This window comes from Ruditapes philippinarum, unplaced genomic scaffold (assembly GCF_026571515.1).
Source record: "Ruditapes philippinarum isolate M1 unplaced genomic scaffold, ASM2657151v2 ctg3144_1_1_1_1, whole genome shotgun sequence".
Taxonomy (NCBI): Eukaryota; Metazoa; Mollusca; class Bivalvia; order Venerida; family Veneridae; genus Ruditapes; species Ruditapes philippinarum.
This window is the reverse complement of record NW_026861601.1, coordinates 21,873-38,910: the sequence shown is the minus strand read 5'-3', so window position 1 is coordinate 38,910 and position 17,038 is coordinate 21,873. Positions and strand designations below refer to the sequence as shown.

The following is a 17,038-nucleotide window of genomic DNA, read 5'->3' as shown; positions in this document are numbered from 1 at the left end:
TGTTATGAAGTATATATAGTTGCTATTTTGACGCAAGCCGATGAAATGAACTTTTTAGCCGTGCAACAGAGGAATATTGTTTTCCCCCAATATGAACATAATTTATGTTGTTTTTGTTGTTGTTGTTTTTTTTCTCCCAAAGTAAAAACAGTTATAAATGTGTATATATTAAACGAATTAATTACACAACTAGATTTATCTTAAACATTACAATATAACTCAAACAAATTGCATATTGTTAGATTTATTTAATAAATATTAATAACAATTGTAAATGCTATATAATAAATTAAATAAATTAAATAATAGTCGTATAAAAATATTTCGTATAACAATGTGTAAAAAATTGCAATATGTGGCGTAAAAATAGATACTTTGTTATACAGAATAGTTTCGCCCTTTACCACGTGCAAATAACTCGTATAAAATGACATAAATATATTTTTTCTTGTGAGATTCCTGACCCTTTTTGTGTTTTAGCAACAGTTCAGGTTATATGACAAAATTCCAGCTTTACCGGTGCAGGAAGACCTTAGTAGCCCTTCCGTGCATTATTTCAGGCACAAAGGGGCACATGAAAAGAACCACCGACGTTCCGTCAGCTACATGGACAGCTTCCTCACCTGAAAGAATCCAAAGTCCCTGTTGGGATTCGAACCAACATCGGTGAGGGGCAAGTGGTTTGAAGTCAACGACCTAAACCACTCGGTCACGGACGCCCCTAAATGTTATTTGAAAATTAACATAAATTCAGTGTACATATATGTTTCAAGTTGCATAAACACAACATTTTAATACACGTGAGAAACTAACTCCTTAACTTTTTTTAAAAATATTTTCTTTTGCAATTCGATAGGTTAATTGCATTAAAAATCTAAGGGTCAGTTATATAAAAAGATAAAGAATTTAATTTGCTTTGTACAAAAATAATGTAATTTATCACAATTACTCATAAAAAGGGAAAAGATGAGTACAAATGACACCGCTGTTCTGCTGACTCAATTTGAGCAAGTTTTATATTCTACAATTACAATGTTATATATTTTTATGTATTATGTCGTGAAATTATGAATTAACATGAAAAAGGGAGACAAAATGGGTAACCTGACATTAAAAAAATGTAGATTTGTAAATCACAATGAGAACATGTACTTAAATAAAATTTCACTCAAATACGCCATGAAGTGACGGCATGGCTGATTGGTTAACGCGTGGAACTAGTAATCTAATGTAAGTAATGATCGCTGGCTGCATAGGTTCAAATCCCGTCAAGGACAAGTCGTTGTTTCCTTGAGCAAGAAACTTTACACTGATTGTTCAGTACTGGTTGTTGGTTCTAGGATAAGAAGAGTGTCTATAAGCCTATAGCTTCCATCATAATCAAACTAAAATAAAATCTGAATAAACTCGCCATGACTGTAAGATTTGCTTAATATAAATATATCTTTGTTGTTTTTGTCATACAAAATCGTACGAGGACATATAAATTCAACATTCTTATAATAATGTTACATTGAGCAGAAAGAAATGGCAAAAATCGCTATTAGATTGCTTTAAATCATTTTACCATCTTTATGAATGCATATCCAAATCATTAGTAGATCTACACGTTATCTTTCGGTTCGCAAATTTAACAACATATGACATGCTGGAAGAAAACGCGAATGGATCAAAAGCGTGTGTTCAGGTTTCCTGCGCTCAATTTTCCCATTCTAAAACAGAAATTTGCCTGTTTAAGTAATGTTGATATACATATTAAATGGAGCGTATCAGGTTCTGCCTATCGTCAAGTAAATTTCTGTCCCTAACATTATAATATCATCATAGAAAAAATAAGAAATATGAATGGAATAATAATAATAATAATAATAATAATAATAATACATGTAATAATAATAATAAAAATAATAATAATGATAAATAATAATAATAATAATATTTGCCGAATCAGATCCAAGAATAAAAGAATAATCAAAATATCAGTCGTAAATATCTGTCGTCTGCAACGGTACATCCTTGCATTGGCACATGTTTTAGTGATCATCTGTCCGTTTCTTTAACCGGTTTATTCCGGTCTCGTATCTGTTCTAAAAGGTTAGATATATGTTGTAATTTGTCGTTTGTTTGACGCTCTACTTCCGCTACTCTTGTATCAATGTCTTCCAAGCGCTTTGTCACAGCGTCTGTTGAAGTTGAGTATTTCCTGTCACTTTCCCGCATGAATTGATCAAATAATGTTTCGTGCATGCTAACATACCAACGTTCCGATGGTATATTGGTTGCTTTAGGTCCTGAAAACAGAAAAATACTGTATGCTAAAACAACAACAACAACAACAAACAAGCGAGACAAAGCATGGAGAACGAACATCAAATAAAAGTGTATATAATAAAAACTATTTAATAGATTGTTGTTCTAATGTAGTAAATACAGGCGAAATACAATAAAATGTATACGTTAAAGGACATGATGCATGACAATAAGAAACTCAACTTTACGTTTTGTACTTAGATGAAGGCTAAAGGGAGGTAACTCAAATTGAATATTTGACATCTTAAAATTACCTAATTCTCCTCTAGTGATCTTAACTCTCGAAAAGAGTTGGCTTGCAGGAAAGCTTGATTCAATATCCACCCCTAGACTCACAGATTCAATCCTCCACGTGATTTGGTTTTCTTTTAAGATCATGGAATACGAATCGTTCATCATGGCTATGAGTAGATTGAGGAGAACAATGGTTCCAAGGATTATATAAACCAGATATAAAACTTTACTGTATACGGTTGTCCGTCCAGCAGCCGCCATGTTTGTTTCGAAGTTGTCGTCAAATAGTTCTCCCATTCCTATCATCATATTGAACGTTAAAAATAACGTATCGCCCGGATGTGGGTAGTCGTCTGATATAGCAGTCGATATTTGAAACAGCACGTGGAAGGCAAATCCGAAGGCAAGAATTACAAAAAGATAGACAATCATAAAGCGTGAAACATCCCTGAATATCATGCTGATCAACATTCTGTAGAAATAATGAATCGCACGAATTCCACGTGTAAATGATATTGTCAGTAACCAGCCAATGCATAACGCCGCCGAAAGAAAATAGTCCTGATATTTATACCTTTCTGTAAATAGTCCAATCCATGCAAACACAAGTAATGCAAAAACAATACACACTGCGAAGAATAAGTAAGATGCAATGATTGACACCACTTGACGTATGCCCTCCTTCCTGCTCATTCTCGATTTACGGCCTAAATCTCCTGTAATGCAGTATCTAATAAGTGTGTACAGAACGTAAATCAAGATGATTGCAGGCTCAATGGGCACAACTATGTACATTAGAACTGTCTCCGAATCGGAGGAATTGATGGCACTTTCATCTTTCCGTAATTTCTTCAACAGATCTACACCGACGTATGTAAATATAGACATGTAAATTATATGGAAGAACATAAGAGCCGCAAATGTCCAAGTTACCATAGATCTATAGTACTGCTCAATAAGCCGAATAGGTGGAAGGTCTAAAATTTCTGCCGCTCGGGCTTTATCCGTATAGTTGATAAGCCATTCTATGCCAGATATACCCTCAAATTCTGTATTGTGTGTTTTACTTATTATATCTTTCTCTGATAAAGGTGACACACGTCCGCCGCTACAACAGCCTTGCATTGAATCGTTGCTCTTCGGTGTCAAAGATGTAATATCAAAATTAAACCCATGCTTATCAGGCCGTTCAAACATAGTAACGCCGTCTAGCATCAAAAGTTTCGAAAGCACTTCAGGAACACCCGATTTGAACGCTTGGTCAAGGACAGAAAGACCTTCATTATTGATGATATCATTTATCAAGAAAAGAATGGCCTCTCGTCGATGATTCATTAAAACATCCTGATTTTCCTCCTCCGGGAAAGGGACATTATTTCTAATACACCACCACTTCACAACATTTTCTAGAATTGTATCAATCACTTCAAGATGGCGTGTAACATAACGAGTGTCATTAGCGCAGTGCTTGGTCAATCTATGCAGAACAGTATTACCGTTGATATCTTTCATAGCAACATCCGCACCAAGGGAGATCAATCGTTTTACAGCAGACGCGTGGCCTTCGTCTGCAGCTAGATGAAGAACAGTTTCACTGTTCTTTCGGCTTTGTTCGTTTATTCTGGCATCTCGTTGCATACTTTCGAATATATCCAGCATAATTTCAAGCGCTTCCGGTTGGCCAGGTCTTACTGCCTCGTGAAGGGGAAGCAGACCATCTTTATCTTTATCTTTAAATGGCACGAATCTGAATTCCCATAAGACCTCTGGTCTCGCAAACTTTCCGGCAATATGTAAAGCGTTATTGCCTTCAAAATCTTTTGCATTTAAACTTTCCCATGCGTGTGTTTTAATCGTATAATCCACAAGCTTTCTCACAATTTCAGCTGTAATATGTTTGGAGTATGCTGCAACGTGTAGTGCTGTTTCTCCCTTTTTGTTCTTTACATCTGCTTTTGCCTTACACGCAATAAGACTTTCTATTGTTTTTGTGTTTCCACGGAAGCAAGCAATGTGCAATGGTGTATTTCCTCTATTGTTTTGAGTATTTAACGATATTATTTCATGGAACTTGTCAATGATCTCGCTCTGGTTTGACATGGCGGCATGATGTAGAAATGTGTTGCCGTCAGCATCGGCTTTCATTGGGTCTATGTTCATCTTCAGAAGAAATTGAAATTTGTCACATCTACCACTGTTAGCTGCTATGCAGAGCGGCTGTCTCCAGGAAATCTCGTGATCTCTCGTGGCTATTACTAGCGTCTCAAGTAAAGCATTGTCTTCATTTTCCATAGCAAAGTACCAAGCGTCATGACCTTCGTGGTTCCTGTGTTTTACATTTGCACCTTTTCGTATAAGCTCTTGTACAATATCAACGTGACCGCTTTTTGCAGCGAGAAGAAGTGGCGTGTCACCGATTTCGTCCTGTTCATCAAACAATGCTCCACGTTTTATAAGCATTTCTATGATTGCCGGACAACCTTCTTTTGCAGCGTGATGCATCGGCGTCTCTCCACCAGGAACTGTAACATTCATGTTTATATCTGGATGCTGTAATAGTAGCGACATTATCTCAACGTTCCCGTATGCTGCAGCAATTACTATCGGAGCTATTAGGCCAAGTTTTCGTTTTGTGTTTGGATTTGCTTTGCCCTTGTTCAATAATAAACTAACCGTTTTTGGAAATTCATACCGGATCGCCCAGTACAAAGCCGTTGAGCTTTTGTCATTGTTCACCTCTGGGTCAGCATGTCTGTCTAACAGCAGATTAACTGTCTCATCATGGCCCCATCTTGCTGCCCATAGCAACGGCGTGTCTTTCTTTCCATTTAAATGATTAACATCCATACCTTGGTCAAGATATAGAGCCACTAAATCTGTATGACCGTAATAAGCTGCTAAATGAAGACAGGAAAATAACCTTGGTCTTTGACCTTGTATATCAACTGCGGTTTCGAGCTTCATAAGTTCAAGACGTTTTTCTTTCGATGGCATTTTTGCCAGAAGGAACTTTGCCATTTCAGTGTCATGCCTTTCAGTAAGTGTATGCAGAGCGTTATTTCTTCCGTGCATACCCGACCGTTGTACGCCATGGTATGAAATCAACAGATCAACATCTTCCAGGGCTATCAAAAATGTAACAATGTCCTTCTTGTCACGAGACAATGCATAGTGTAACACATTCTCGTCTGTAATAGGATCCCGAATCTCACTTACTCTGCCAAATTTACCAACCTTTTGGAAAAGTGTCTGTAACTGCAAATAAAACATAAATGATAAAAGAAAATCAATATGATACATGTTAAGATAAAATTATATTTTTATTTAAAGTTTCTCACGAAAATAGACGTTAACTGCTTTACAAGAATATCTCAAGGTCCTCTAGAACTACCACTGAACGTATGAGCGTAGACACCAATAATCGCTCATTTGTTCAATCGATGTTTGACGTAAGCAGTTTGATTTGATTCCTCAAGGGAAACAAAAGGAACATTGAATTTCTATTTTTTTTTTTAAGAATTAGTAGTCATTCTGATAGTCTTGTCTGATATTCCAATTTTCTACACGTTCTTATCCCGTAGATTTAAATTGTCTACACTTTATGAATTTTGATTGGCTACACATTCGATTCTGAATTGGCATTTGATTCTGAATGTGTTAGATTCCGATTGGCTGCACTTTTTGATATTGTCAGGTTCTGATTGGTTGCAGAGTCTGTAGTGTGTGCTAAAATAGCCGTGAATTTGCCCATTGAGGTCAAACAATTCGTACACGTATAAAAAAGCTATAAACTACGTTTTTTTGCTTGTTTGATTGGGTTTTACGTCACACCGACAAAGTATAGGTCATATGGCGACGTTCCAGCTTTACTGGTGGAAGAAGACCTCAGGTACTCCTCCGTGCATTATTTCTGGCATGAACGGGGACCCAAGTAGAACCACCGACGTTCCGTAAGCTAACTGGATAGCTAACTCACACGAAAGAATCCAAAGTCCCTGTCGGGATTCGAACCCACAGCGGTGAGTGGCAAGTGGTTTGAAGTCAACGACCTTATGTAAACTACGTCCAACCAGGATTTAATAAAAGAGTTTGTAATGCTTTAATATTTTAAGGTCTCCATTGATACAGCTTTGCTTATAATAGTTAATGTAATTATATATATTATATATATTTTCATTAGCTTAGTCAGCTTGCTATCATTCTGTTTTAAACTATACATTTATAAACAATACGTGAATTAATGGTTTCTTGAACAAAAATGTTTTACTGGATTTAATGGACTGTAAGATTCACAAAGCCATCATGCTTGTATCATAATTATATATTATTAAATAATAATAATAATAATAAATAATAATTATAATAATAATAATTGTAAAATAATGTATTAATTAAACAGTACGTATTGAATGTGGTATTGCCAAAGAAATGTTAATTTATGAACCTTTACGATTCAATTTTGTTTAGATGGAGCCGAAAAATAAATCTATTTTCAACATAACATTGATTCAATGTAGTCTCAAGCTACAACTTAAAGCTACCTGCCTACAGTTGAGCGAAAATATTTAGCGAAAATAAACCATTAAAAAAATGTACTAAGATTTTAAGGAAATGTAATAATCTGCATATTATGTGCGACTAAGGACTGATTTTGCTGTTTTTATTACCATATTTCTACTGCGTTATTAACGGAGTAATGGCTATAATTTTCTTTGTTCACTTCACAATATTTTAAACACATTTTTGAAATTTTCATTAAAAAAAATAGAATGAATCTGGAGGCATGCTGCTTTAAAGTGTTTAAATGTTTCAATATTGCAAATCAAAAGAATTATGAGCCGCGTCACGACAAAACCAACATAGTGCGTTTGCGACCAACATGGATCCAGACCAGCCTGCGCATCCGCGCAGTCTGATCAGGATCCATGATGTTCGCTATCAGTTTCTCCACTTGTAATAGAGTTGATAAGCGAACAGCATGGATCCTGATCAGACTGCGCGGATGCGCAGGCTGGTCTGGATCCATGCTGGTCGCAAACCCACTATGTTGATTTTGTCGTGACGCGGCTCATATCACGTCTGCTGTCCGCTCGTCACTGTACATGTACACTCGTTGAATCAACATCGATGAGTTTACGCAGATACGTTTTTAAGTTAACGCACAGCAGCTCAATCATAACTTTATTTTATCATTAACCATTTTCCTTTAACGCCCTTTGTTTAATATGGTGAAACAAGAGCTGTCACAGAACGTGCATGACAAATGCCCCGAATGATTCTAGTTACATATAAAAACCACCTATTACATGTTAAGTGTGGTGGTAAAAATTGACAAAGTTCGAACCCCAGCAGTGACCTTTAAGTTAGACAAAGACACCTGGGTCTTGTTCACAACACATTGTCCATCTATATATGGTAACTTTATATTTTTAAATAAAAATTGAAACTTTCATGTATATGGAAGTTACAGAGCTGACACAACAACCACCATTTATATGTATATAACATAACTATTGAAAAAGTTTAAACCCCAGCAGTGACCTTGAACTAAGGCGTAGGAACACGCGTCTTATGGGCAACACATCAGACATTTATGATAATTTCAAATGTGAAATAAAAAAAAATAAAATCCTTTCATGCATATTAGTTTCAGAGCAGACACGACCATCTCTGCCTATATGTATATTAACATCAATATTGACAGTTTCAGTTTTATTAAACCAAGGCATATAATATGCAACTGGTTATAACAACAAACAAACAGAAAAATAACAGTCAAAAATCACTAATATCACAATATAAGAATACAAAGTTTGAACCCCACAGTGACCTTGACCTTAGTCGTAGAAACCCGAGTCTTGTTCGCGACACACCATAAATCTATGGTTATTAATATGTGATAGAAAAATCAGAATCCTTCCCTGCATACTGAAGTTTCAGAGCGGACACGACCACCACTGTCTATATGTATAAAGCCGGACGGACTGACAGACTGACAGACAGACAAACGGACGGTTCGATTTTAATATGCCATCCTTCGGGGGCATAAAAATTTACAAATAAAGAAAGATCTATTTTATAGACTTATACCTGATGTTTGTCCGAAGAATCAACAGCCTTGAACATTTCCTCCCTCAAGTCTTGGGCGGCTCGGATCCGAACAGCTGTGCTTGGGCGGCTCTTTGGCTCATTTTTATAAACTAAAGCCGTTTCTGCTCGAACTGCTCCGTTGTCGTTAGTGAATTCTTCAGCCGGCTTCCCTGTCGCTTGTCTTTCTTTTTTTCTTCTCTGGTAATTATTTTAAGTTTATTAGTGTGTAAATAATGTATATACATGCTTCTTTATCACTTAAAGGGAAAATCAAGAAAATGAGCGGAATGACACTTTTGAATAGATAATAACTATGCTGTCAATCAGTTAATAATGCTGATTTTGGTTTAATGGCAGAAAGTGAATTCAATTAAGTATAAACATATTATTTTTCAAACTCTTTTAAGTACCCCGTAATGCAATAGTTCTACTTATTTATTCTTCTTTTTTTAAGAAGCACTTGGCATGTGATAAACATGTTTATTTTTTTAAAGGGACTCCACTGAGTGTTTTTACATAACAAGACTGGAAGTAATTTATAGAGATAAATGTTTCAGTTGATGTATGCCCAAACCAATAACTTATATTCAAAATTCTAGGTCATTTGCTCATTCCGTTTTTTACAGAATGATTATTTTAATTTTGACTGAAAAGTGTTGCAACGTTTTTCACTCATATTTCGCTGAGAATAACACAAAAGTGCCATTTCACTTTCTTTAATAGTATACGGCATGTTTTAAGTGCCCGAGCTGCTTTATGTTAGAAATTCAAACTTTTAAGACTTCAGTGCAGTTCCTTTAATATTTCATTGTTTATGATTTAAAGGGAGCCGACCTACGAAGATCTTCTTTTAATCGTTGACCTACAATTGTCAAGCATTACAATGATGTAAACAAGTAATGGAAATAATGAAGCTAAAACAAATACCAGTCATACCTCTCTAACTAGTCTAAGTTGTACAAAATCACCGTCCTCCCCTGCGGCGTCTGGTGCCGCCCCCAGCCTCCGCCGCCGTACCATCTCCATCGCTTGTCTGAAATAAAGATTTATTTAAATTGAATAAGATTACAGTGATAGTTAGCTTATTACTGATTATTTGTAAGGAGGTTTTTATTGTTGTTGTTGCTTCTGTTGTTGTTTTTGCTGCTGTTGTTGCTGCTGTTGTTGTTGTTGCTGCTGTTGTTGTTGCTGTTGTTGTTGTTGCTGCTGTTGTTGTTGTTGTTGCTGATGTTGTTGTTGCTGCTGTTGTTGTTGCTGATGTTGTTGTTGTTGCTGCTGCTGCTGTTGCGTCTGCTACTGTTGTTGTTGCTGCTGCTGTTGTTGTTGCTGCTGCTGTTGTTGCTGATGTTGTTGTTGCTGATGTTGTTGTTGCTGATGTTGTTGTTGCTGATGTTGTTGTTGGTGTTGTTGTTGTTGTTGCTGCTGTTGTTGTTGTGCTGTTGTTGTTGTTGCTGCTGTTGTTGTTGCTGTTGTTGTTGTTGTTGGTGGTGTTGTTGTTGCTGCTGCTGCTGTTGTTGTTGTTGTTGCTGTTGTTGTTGTTGTTGCTGCTGCTGTTGTTGTTGTTGTTGGTTGTTGTTGTTGTTGTTGTTGTTGTTGTTGTTGTTGTTGTTGTTGTTGTTGTTGTTGTTGTTGTTGCTGCTGTTGTTGTTGTTGTTGTTGCTGCTGCTGTTGTTGTTGCTGCTGCTGTTGTTGCTGTTGTTGTTGTTGGTGTTGTTGCTGCTGTTGTTGTTGGTGGTGTTGTTGTTGTTGTTGTTGTTGCTGTTGTTGTTGTTGTTGTTGGTGTTGTTGTTGTTGCTGCTGCTGTTGTTGTTGCTGCTGCTGTTGTTGCTGTTGTTGTTGTTGTTGGTGGTGGTGGTAGTTTTAGATCAAACTGACACTGTAAAGGTCTTATGGCGACTTTCCAATGTCTAACCTCTGTTGCCGTGCCACGTGTTATGTAAGTCATAAAGGGGAATTATACAACTTTCGGTCTTAATTAAGCTAGCAAGATGTACATACTTAACACAGGAAACATCATGGGAAAGATCCCTGCCCACAGGGTAAAAAGCAAATAATTAAAGCTGATGACATTTATCAACCGGCAACGGAGGCACTGTATATAGATCTAAATAAATACAATCTTTAATTGCATATATGTATGTGTACCTGTAATAGCGTCATATGTATGATAGCATAAGGGAGAGTTACTTCCCTTCAAGCACATTTGTTTGATATATTTAAGGTACATTTGATTCAAATAATTTTTCGAAATTGTCCAATTTAATCGTCTCTGTATTTTAAGTAGTGTATACATGTCCTTAATGCCCGCACAAATTTAGATAAACGCTTCTCTTTACTTGATATGTTCAGTTGAATAATTAACCTTCAATCAATATCAATCATGATACGGTATTTATTCTACATATTGATCAGTAGCTAGGGAAATAATTAAGATGTTGGCCTAAAAACTACCCAGGTTGTTATATGAAATGATTTCCTTGAAAAAATGTATTGTTAACTATTTCCATTGGCAGTGATAGACTCAAAATTGATTCATCGGTTATTAAACCATGACGAAATATAGATTTTAGCACAAAAAGTTTTTTTTGTATTCTTCCGAAACGTTGAAACATATTTGATTTATCTGAACAATTACAGTGGAACGCTCCGTTTTACTTCAATACTTCGGAATATTCCGCTAGTTTCCGTATGTCTATTACAGATCAAAGCGTTCGTATGACCGGGAATAATACAAATCGTGTCAGACTGATTGCTTTTATTTTTTATAAAATATATATATATCCGAAAAACTGTACTCTATACAAACAACAGATACATGTGCTTTTTCTTATTTCTTGTCCATTCAATAACGGTCATGTTATTTATTTCATTCAGTTTGATATAAAATAAACAAATAAATATATGCGTTGGTCATGCGAGTGTAATTTAAGAACACTTTTTTCATAAAATGATAGATAAAAACATATTTATCATTCCACCGTTTACAGATTTATTCATTTTCCCTTTACGTAAAAACTTTAATTTACATTGCCTCTTTAGAAAATATGGGAAAAAAACAACGTATTAAATATAAACATACATATGTGCATCACTTAAAATATAATAAAATCATCGAAATATAATAAAAAACAGGCGTTTTCTCTACTTTGTAGTTAATACAATATTATATTTAGCTCCATATATTTAGGTAGATTACAGTTAAATATTTCTTTAATTATAAACTAGTTTCGGGCTTTTAAATTTGTAACATGTTAAATCATTGTTACTAAGCACTTAACAACTAGATTTTCATTATGTTTAGCGTTCCATATCACGAAATATAATAAAAAGAACTGGGTGTTTTAGGGTTGTTCAAAATATATGCATGGCCGAACTTCATCTGATGTTTTATTCGAATGTTTTTTTTAATATAGGTAGGACTTCATTCTGCATTAGAACTCAATTAATATGAATATTGTAGGTAATAATAAAATAGTTGATTAATAAATTGTCAAAGAGGGTAGGTAAAAAATTTCAGAGATTCCATAATATAGTGCGCCAAAAAGTAGTCCCAGTGAAAGTAAATCTTATTCAAAGAAATTGGTTTCAATTTATAATAATGTTATGTTAATTTACAATAATCATAAAATGTTATGAGGTTATTATACATTGCTGTGTACAATACGGAGTAACACAGCTGTTAAATACATATTGGACGAGTCGCTAGCTGAGTCTGATATAGGTTATACAGCTGTGTACGAGTCCAATATAGAATCTTTTTTTTCAACAATAACAAATGGGAACAAGGCTAAATTGATAAGACTGGGTCCGATAATCATTTCAATCGGAACATCACGTGGTTCAAAACGCTGAGTGTTCATTGATTAAATTTTATTACGTGAAAGGGCCGAAAAAGTCACCATTGATTGAAAGCAAACATGTATAATGCTCTTTTTGGAAAACAATTTGTAGTCAATGTTATTAAACTGCACCAATCCGTTAAGATACAAAGCTCGCATAATACAAGGTAATTTCAATGACACTTGGTCAAGTATGAAGAGAGATGCTTATGTTGACGAAAAATTAAGTATTTTTTTATCATAGCCAAATTATAGTGTAGGTCTAAAACTACGAAAATGGAGACACAGTTTCCTTAATGATAGCTAGTTCAAGCATTTTAAGTTAAACTATAGATATTTAAAACCAATGCTTGCATTTGGAAACAGGGTTTCTATCTATTATTCATTTTAGATTTGGTCTTAAACACAGGTTCAAATGTAGATTTATAAACACTTTACTCGTGTTTTATATATATATATATATACTTATCTCCACCTCTGTTCAAAAATAAGTAAAAAAAGGATAAAATTGCACTTAAATTAACTAAAGAATGACAAAATATACTGAAGTTTTTAAAAAATATATGATATTTTTATTTCATAGCAATTTGTTTGTAAAAGAAAATGTTGCCAAAGGTGGGAGAAAAACATAGGATAAACGTAGGAGAATAAAGTCAGATTTTTACGCCCAATTCCCCTGCCCCATATCGAAACAAAGTGCATATGTGTATTTACATTCGAAATAAGTACCCGGCCCAGTGGTGAGCCTTTTAGCCTACCTGAGTGCCATTCTTGTAATTTCCCTGATATGTCCCGTCACTCAATTATTTTATAAGTTTTCATCTTAACTATGTTTCACTAAACGCGTAATATATATTTTCGCAAACCAGAAGTGAAAATAGCTGATGGGTGACTAGGGTAAAAAAGTAGAAAATATTTACTCATGTGAAATGAAGCGCTAATGTAATATGGTCATCATATCAGAATACATATATTTGACAGTTATTTAACCTTTCTACATACATATACACTCATGACAAGGAATGTATCGTATGTACATATGCTTACATTTTAGGTTACTGATGATGGACAAAAATGTGAAAAATAAGGTGATCAAACTGTCGTAAAACTTCGGGTGTTTCCGTTACATTTCGTTAAGTAAGCTTTTTGTGTTGTATAAATTAACATTTCAAGCTACATATATAATGAGTATATTGTTGAAAGTAAATTCCCTTTAATGTAAAGAAGACCGCGAACCTTTGTAAATGCCAGTATGCTGTGTTTTAGTCTTATTTTAACTACATGTAGTTCTTAAATAGAAACAATCCAAGATTACACTATTAAAGAAATACATAAAACAATGTTTAAAATTGCATTTAGGGCTCAAACCTTTATCCCCTGGAAAAATTTACGACTGACTTATTAATATGCTATTACGTACATACGTGATGATTATTATTCCCTGATTATTTTTATACATAATCTGTTTACTTGATAGTAAATATTTTCCTTTTCAATTTCTTCCTTTGAGTGAAATGAATTACTTTTTACTTCAATAAATGGGTATCAAACTCGTTTAAATAGAAAAATACTCGCTTTGTTACAAACGAAATCTTATCAGAAACTTTAATTCTAAATAACTGAAAAGCTAAAGTCAACGCTTTTTAAATGTTTCGAACATTGATAATGTTTTGTACATTATTGCGTATACATAAAATTTGGTACAGAAAAGTAATGTCATAAGAATGAATGAACGAACGAACGAACGAACGAACGAATGAATGAACTTGTCGTGCTTTCAATTTGGGGCAGTCTATTAATCATTGTAAAAATATTAACAATGAGCAGTCGACCATGAGGGACCATGAATGGACTGGTCTGGCTTCATACTGAAACATGTGTAACGGGTTTGCACGCTCAATGGCTTAAAGCAGCACGCCTCCAGATTAATGCTAATTTTCATAAAAATTATGAAAAAGTAATTAAAAACGTAGTATTGTATATTAACCAAAAGAAAGCAATTTATACATTATCAATGGCACTTACAACCCACGTTGATTACAAAAAGAGGTCAAAATAAGCAAAAATTGCCCTTTCTGCGTTCGTAACGCAGTGTAAATATAGTAACACAGAATGAAAAAATAACCATTAATCGCCCATAACATGCACATTTTACTCGACTCTTGAATCTTTCTACTTTTCCTAAACTCTTAGTACATTTTTCTCAAGTTTGAATTTATCGAAACAATTTCCCTCATCTGCAGGCAAGCTGCCTTATGCACGTGTACAAAGTTTTCCACAAGTTAAGTTATAAAGTATGTTTTACCCATAGCCTGATGGCGGCAGCATATTTTACCCTCGCGACCAGTACAGACAAAGATCAGCCGACACATCCATGCTGACTGATAATGGTCAGCACTGTTCGCTATGCTATTTAGTTAGTACTAATTTTGAAAATTTTACGAAAATTTTCCGATAAATGGTGAATAGTCTTGTTTAGATTGAAAGATGAACAAGACCATTTAAGATATTTTAGCGTTTAATGATTAAAGACATAAAGTAGGATAATATTTTATTTTGTTACTTCAACACGTATACATAGTGACTGCTTTTCAACCTTTTTTGGTACACACTTTGCACTTCCCTTCAACAGTCTGGCAGAACTAGGACCTAAAACTTGGTTATGTTAAAGCTCTATTTTACGATTACGTTGTATATAAAAACCGGAACCATTATAAAATGTATTTAAAAGCACTTACCTATTGGATTAAACCGTTAAAATTATATAAGATCCACATTAGCTCATGTTTAATATAAACATATATATTATATTTCCTGATTTAGAAATTTAGAATATATTTAGAATATATTTTAACACAGTAAAGTATACAATATTTGTATAACCTATTGATTTTAAAACTTTATTGATTAAAAATCGACTTATATTAATAACCAACCATACTGTTAACGTCGGCCGTGTGTACACAAACCGACTCAATACCTTTCTATTATATAGTCAACATTTTAAAAGATTTAAGTGGACATGTCCGATCTTGTAAAAAAATGAAAAGAAAATCGTGTTAATGTTTTAAAACAAGATTTAGAGATTTAAAGATTAAAAGAACTATTTGTATATTAACTAATTTATGCACCAGGAACTTATTTAGCTACTTCTTTTTCTCTGTTTAACCCCTTTGAAAAAAGTTTCCTATGCGAGTAAACATTTTTTCCCCACATTATTCGAAAAAAGAAGCGTTTTCACAAAATTTCAATGACATAAATTATACTTAAAATTTAAGATTTTTATTTTGACGAATATAGCGACTTAGTTAATAGTGTGAAAACATAGAATTGTTAATCAATGTGATCAATAATTAGAAATATTTGAAAAATAATAATTCTGTTACTATCATGCAATATTGTTTGAAAATATTTTTGATTTATTTTCGATCGATTGATTTAATGATTGAATAAATAGGCAAATATATATTTACATAGTAACTGTCAAATACAATGGTATCAAATTTCTTTTTTAAAGAATACTTTGTTAATATGATCTCTTCAGCACGTCATTTGTAAATATTTATTTGATTATTCATAATTGTAACTCAATCAGTGACATTGAACTGTCAAAAATGTAGGTCTTTGTACATGGATCATTGGCGACAAAATTGAAAAGTTATTTATCCCAGCAACAGTCCAATACATAATTTACTTAGTAATGTGATTTATCGGCCCAACAGGCTTGGAAGGTTTATTTAGTGTAATGTAATAATATACCGTATACAGTATTATTTATATTCACGTTTGTATATGTGTCACTATAGCAAAATAATTTGGCATATTATTGTCCGTGCCAACTCGCGCTTAAAATAATGCACCCAGTAGCTTGAAATAATGCATGAAATCACCTAGGAGTTTGAAATAATGTACGAATTTACCCAGTTCTTAAAATAATGCACGGAATCGCCCAATTGCTTGAAATAATGCACCTAGGTGTATGAAATAATGCACGGAATCATCCAGGTACTTAAAATAATGCACGGAATCATCCTAATGCTTGAAATAATGCACGAATTTACCCAGTTTCTTAAAATAATGCATAAAATCATCCAGTTGCTTAACATAATGCACTGATCCACCTAGTTGCTTAAAATAATGCATATAATCGTCTAGGTGCTTGACATAATGCATGGAATCATCCAGTTATTTGAAATTATGCACACAGATGCTTAATTGAAATCAAGGTGCTTGAAATAATTTTAAAGAGTTTCAGAATTTCAGAATACATCCAGGTTGTACAAATAAGCATATCATAAGATCAAATGGTCAATATCAAAAACTATATAAAACATATATCACTAAGTAATACAGTATTTTAAGCTATAAAAACGTTAGTTGTGAATACTAACAATTAATGCCACAATACATCAACATGTCCCGAAATGTCATGATAATTATTAAAGTAAATAAATACTTAGGACAGATAGCACCCCATCTATAAGGGTATACTAACACAAAACAAAGAAAAGATATATGTAAATATATAGTCACATCTTGCAGCGTTTAAAATTATGCACAGAATC

General features: G+C 34.0%; 1 protein-coding gene across 2 annotated transcripts; it reads right to left on the bottom strand.

The window, feature by feature from the left end:
• Positions 1-228: 228 nt before the first annotated feature.
• Positions 229-15,721, bottom strand: LOC132716272 (transient receptor potential cation channel subfamily A member 1-like). 2 transcript variants are annotated; one of them, XM_060699507.1, is made up of 5 exons: positions 15,212-15,721; positions 9,571-9,667; positions 8,635-8,832; positions 2,565-5,799; positions 229-2,291 (listed from the first exon to the last, which is right to left on the bottom strand). In XM_060699507.1, exons 2-5 carry the CDS (start codon positions 9,658-9,660, stop codon positions 2,041-2,043), a joined length of 3,774 nt encoding a protein of 1,257 aa, XP_060555490.1. In that variant the 5' UTR covers positions 9,661-9,667; positions 15,212-15,721; the 3' UTR covers positions 229-2,040. The 2 variants fall into 2 exon arrangements, with proteins under 2 accessions (XP_060555490.1, XP_060555489.1); XM_060699506.1 differs by lacking the exon at positions 15,212-15,721 and adding an exon at positions 13,232-13,370.
• Positions 15,722-17,038: the final 1,317 nt, after the last annotated feature.

Bases quoted from the DNA above. Each gene is read 5' to 3' on its own strand.
- LOC132716272 (XM_060699506.1), bottom strand. The intron at 5,800-8,634 runs GTATAAGTCTAT...TTTTATTTGCAG, and splicing joins ATTCTTCGGACAAACATCAG to TTACAGACACTTTTCCAAAA. The intron at 2,292-2,564 runs GTAATTTTAAGA...TTCTGTTTTCAG, and splicing joins GATCACTAGAGGAGAATTAG to GACCTAAAGCAACCAATATA.